The 5,000-nt window shown below is 50.3% G+C and overlaps 1 protein-coding gene across 1 annotated transcript in view; it reads left to right on the forward strand.

Annotated features, from left to right (window-relative positions):
• The window catches only part of wnt5b (wingless-type MMTV integration site family, member 5b), a 91,529-nt gene that overhangs the window by 66,883 nt on the left and 19,646 nt on the right, over positions 1-5,000 (forward strand). The window contains exons 3-4 of the mRNA XM_042079137.1: positions 3,106-3,258; positions 3,895-4,142. Of these exons, the coding sequence (XP_041935071.1) occupies positions 3,158-3,258; positions 3,895-4,142 (349 nt within the window). The 5' untranslated portion in view covers positions 3,106-3,157. The remainder of the gene's footprint in view (positions 1-3,105; positions 3,259-3,894; positions 4,143-5,000) is intronic.

Genomic DNA, 5,000 nt, shown 5'->3' on the forward strand with positions numbered 1-5,000 from the left:
AGCTGTTTGTGCTTTTAGTTTTGCGAACTCAGTGAGTGGTTTTGCTGTAAGAATGAATAGTTTTAGAAATTGTGCTATAAGAATCACTGTTGTGTTTAAGCATTCAGAAAAAACTGTAAGCTGGCCCTCCGATGGTGAAGCTTAGTACTGCAACTTGTGGAAGTTTGGGGAAAGGACATGTTTTTATTGACGTGAATGAATGAATGAGTGAGTTAGTAAATGAGTGAGTGAATGATGTGGTCGATGAATGAGTGAATAATTGAATAGTTTCATCTTGACTATCAGATCTCACTGTGCCAATGGTAAAAATCGTTCTCCCTTTTAGACGCCAGAGGGCAGTAGAGTTTGGACAATAAATGTGATATTCTGAGGAACTCCGGGAGTATTACTTTTAGGAAACTATTAGTTTTCGTTTTGGTGCTGAGTTTAAGAACAGTAATCTTTAGATCGATGCCAACTGTTTGTAACACTAATGTATAGTTTCAGATTTACACAGGAGAGATGTTAAATTCATAGTGATGTAGGCCTAGTTTCAGATTTACAGGAGATATTTTACATTCCTAGTGCCATTGGTGGATGATTTCCCTAATTAACAACTTTTTGGTTGGCTACTCTACACAATGACAATAATGTTGAATCTAATCTAATTTAATTTACCGTAAAAAGTCACTAACAATTGAATTTAATCCGGCAGCATGTAATATTGTGAATACACGTCAAAGGCCCGTGGCAGTAGTGTATCAGCATGATGATCATATCATCGGCATGAGCACAGAAACGTCATACACTTGGGACTTGGGGAACACGAAATCACATCACTGTATTCATGAATCCGATATTGGAGAAACTGAAACGTCTCGTGTCGTGTGTAACCCGTCTGACTGGTGAGCCGTTTCCTGCTGTCTGAAGCGGGTCCGCGCGCTTGTTATGGAGGTAGGGGCCCGGGGCTGGTTGGGTTGGGCTCGCGGGTGTGGATTAGCTAGGATGAAAGAGACCGGCAGCCGCATTATCATGCGCAGACGCGCGGAAATCGAGTGGCGTCTCGCTGCACCAAAGTGGACGCCCCGGCAAAAGAAGTTCCAAAGGAAAACTGCTGCCAGAGTTTCGACCTGTCTCCATCTCGACCCGTCACACACACACACACACACACACACACACACACACACACACACACACACAACACTGCACACTTTTCCCCTTGCACGCGCACACACACATCTGCTTCACTCTGACTTCTGTTTTATCTCGCCTCCCATCTGACAATCTGCAATAGTGTGTGTGTGTGTGTGTGTGTTTGTGTGTTGATCATATCATTCTTGAATTTCCCCTTGGGGATCAATAAAGTCAATCTATCTATCTATCTATCTATCTATCTATCTGTATTTGGGCAGATAATCTGAGCGCTGTGTGTGTGTGTGTGTAGATGCTGAGACGTGGTTATGTGGACAGGGCCAGGGTTTGTTTGTGTGGGGGGGCTATGGGTGTGTCTGGTCCATTCCAGCTGTAAAGATGACCCCTGTTCATCTCCACTGGTCTTGGCCATGTCGGGACACACATTCACACACACACAAACTCAAACGCCATTTTGAGTTTGGAGCATCTACTGTCGAGTTGGTCTGTTATTTTCACTTTATTTACAGATGATACGATCCGAGGTCATGCCACACACACACACACACACACACACACACACACACACACACACATGACTTCCGACAGTTTACACTGATATGTGGAGTTGCCATACACAGTATGCCGCCGTTAATGTCTCCGTCTCAGAAAGCCTACGTTCGGCCTCGCAGAGCACCGATCTCAGGATGCGTAAAGGCGAGCTGATTTCCTCGCGCTACTAATCAATTTGAGGAGGAGTCGCGAGGCGCTTTATTTTCTTTATTCGCGGAGGGATTACGGGATTTTATCGTGTGCTCGTGCACTCCCATAAAGCTCCGAACCTAGGTGAAAGGGGATTACAGGCTCGCGAACTTTGATGGAAAACGAAAATTTTCCAAACGGGTAACTCCTTTGTGCTCTCGCTCTCTCTTTCTCACATGCTCCCTCGCGCTCACACAATACCTACCGATTGAAGTATAAAATGATTCATGTTCCTCTATAGAATCCGCCAGAGAAAGGAAGCGACCTGCTAGGGGGTGGGGGGTGGGGGGGGGGGGGGGGGTTAAGGAGATTGAAGGACTTCTGCTGCCAAATGAGTTTCCGTTTATTATTATAAAGCTACTCGCTGGCCTGGTGGCGGTACGTTCAAACACGTCTAGTCTTTGCGCATGCGACAGGTGTGCAGGTGTATGTAGTCCGTCTGAGGTGAAGTAGCGCGAGCAGACGTGGCCTTTGATGAAGAGCGGTTTGTAATATCCCGACATGTCCTCTCGTCTCGTCTCCTCCTCTCTCCTCTCCTCGCACTTCGGGACTGTTTCTCATGCACGGTCTAGTGGGTTCCCTCTATTGCGCAATCACGCGACTTTACCCCCCTCCCCACCCCCAGTCTTGTAGTGTGAAGTCTCTGTGTGTGTGTGTGTGTGTGTGTGTGTGTGTGTGGAGAGAGAGAGAGAGAGGAGGGTCGTGGGGTGCGGAGAGGGAGGTGGAGAGAGACGGTCAGTCAAAGGGACGAGGAGCGCGAGGTGTGCTGATGTGTGTGTGTGTGTGTGTATGTGTGTAGGAAGCGGACTTAAAGGAGGACCACCGAGAGCATGCACGAAGTATTTATCTCGTCTCTTTTCTCGTGCGCTGCGTCCCGGTCCCGGAGGCCTCTCCTGGCTTTTCGCGCATCGCTCTCTCGCTGAAGTGAAAAAATAAACTCCCGCGGTTCCGGAGTTTCCGTGGGATGTCAGACGGTTCCAAACGCTGATTGCTCCGAGACCCATTCATTTGTGTTCAGCGGCAGCGCGAGGACTGAGCCTCTGGAACACACACACACACACAGGTCTGACGCCTTGTGGGACCGGACTTTTCCGTAAACTCGGGGAAACGGGGAGAAGCGGATAGACTCTCGGATGCGGGCGATGCTGAGCGCGTGTGCCGTGTGCCCCGTTACCGGTGTTGTAAACCTGCACCCTGCGGACTGAGGTGTTGTGTTTGTTTGGTGTTTGGCAGGAGGAGCGCTCCAACCGCGGGTTCTCCTGTGAGACCGGGCGTGCGTGCCAGCATGGCGCGGATACCGGCCCCGAACCCCGGCCTGCACGTGATCATGGTGGTCGCTCTCATCGCAAGCGGCTCCCGGCTACGGGTGGATGCCAACTCCTGGTGGTAAGACGCACTTATAATTTACTCAAACACACACACACACACACACACACACACACACACACACACACGCCTCGCCTCCTCTAGTTCTTCACACACACACAGAACAAACCCAGCCCGTAGCAGGCGGGTCCGGTTGAACTTCAGCGCATGGTGGGTTGGGGGAAGAGGGCGATCAGCGCGAGAGCAGAACAGCCGACAACAAATGTGGGGATCGGCGCTGTCAAAATATTTACCCTGCGGCGCAAATGGCTGAGTCCTGTTTGTGTGTGTGAGGGGGAGACGAGGTGAGGGACACGCGTCTTGACCTTGCTATGGAGAGAGAGACAAATGTTGCGCCCCGTGGGACTCTTTCTAAGAGACTTATGCAGATTTGTAGCTGATTTCTGCAGGTATGTAGCTTGGCAGGGTTTGCAAGTCTGTAGCTTGGCAGGGTTTGCAGCCTGTCTGTCAGTCCCCCTTCAGTTCAGAGTTGCATGCGAGTCCATTCACTTAGCCAACTCGAAACGTCATTAAGTCACCATATAACGTAATTACGTCACATATTAATGCCTAGTGATGAAGTGTGTATATGCACCTGTAGACTTTCTGTGCGAACTGCGGGAGGGTATTGATAGGCTGAGTGTGTGTGTCTTGCAGGTCTTTGGCCATGAGTCCGATCCAGCGACCGGAGATGTTCATCATCGGCGCGCAGCCTCTGTGCAGCCAGCTGACGGGCCTCTCGCCGGGGCAGCGCAAGTTGTGCCAACTGTACCAGGACCACATGGTCTACATCGGCGAGGGCGCGAAGACGGGCATCAAGGAGTGCCAGTTTCAGTTCAGCACGCGCCGCTGGAACTGCACCACCGTCGACAACACCTCCGTGTTCGGCCGCGTCATGCAGATCGGTGAGTGCAGTCGCACCGAGCTCATTGCGCTGCCCGTGGTGTTGTTTGTATGAAATAGACTGTTTCTCGAGCGCAGGGCGTTCAGTGTGAGTCGCGCATGTAAATGCTGTGACTGCCCGACTCAACTCTCCTCTCAACAATTGAGTGTTAGTTCCGTTCGGCAATGACGCGAGGTGTAAGGTACTCGTGGATAGTTGACAGTGCTCGCGACCCCCTCGAACCCCTCTTCGGAATAGGAAAGGAGTTATTGGCTGCCAGTCGCGAGGTTTATACCGAGGTGTTAGTCTGCCCATTGTCCGCCGCCGCTTTTGAAATGCAATTCCGCGCTGACACGGAGTCGGGAGATCCGGGATTCTATTTGAAGTCTCGCAGTAAAGGCCCATAAAGTGGCTCCTTTATCGTGCGGACGAATCGAACGGCCAATTTAGACGCGCCGCCTGGCAGCGCGGCGCGGACATCGCCACTGAAAAGATGTTTATGCTGATGATGGCGCTGGTGATTTCAAATGAATGGTGTTTGACTGACACACACACACACGGGAGTACAGCTTTATGTGATGACCTGAGAAGGAATAATCTGCTCTCTCGGCTTCTTTAGCCAGATGTCCTAATGTGTGTGTCCATGTGTGTGTGTGTGTGTGTGCATGCGCGTGCATGTCTGTCTGTTTGTGTGGACCAGAGATTTATTTAAGGGAGAAATGCCACATGTTCACACGCTTGTCAGCACCTCATCTGAGTTAACACACACACACACACACACTCACACAAGAAATGGGAGAAGAGAGGAGTCATGTTTTCAACAGAGAGAAAGAGAAATGAGAGAGAAGAGGAGTGTTTAAAATGAGCCAAAACCACACAC

Source organism: Alosa sapidissima, chromosome 22, assembly GCF_018492685.1.
Source record: "Alosa sapidissima isolate fAloSap1 chromosome 22, fAloSap1.pri, whole genome shotgun sequence".
Classification (NCBI taxonomy): Eukaryota; Metazoa; Chordata; class Actinopteri; order Clupeiformes; family Clupeidae; genus Alosa; species Alosa sapidissima.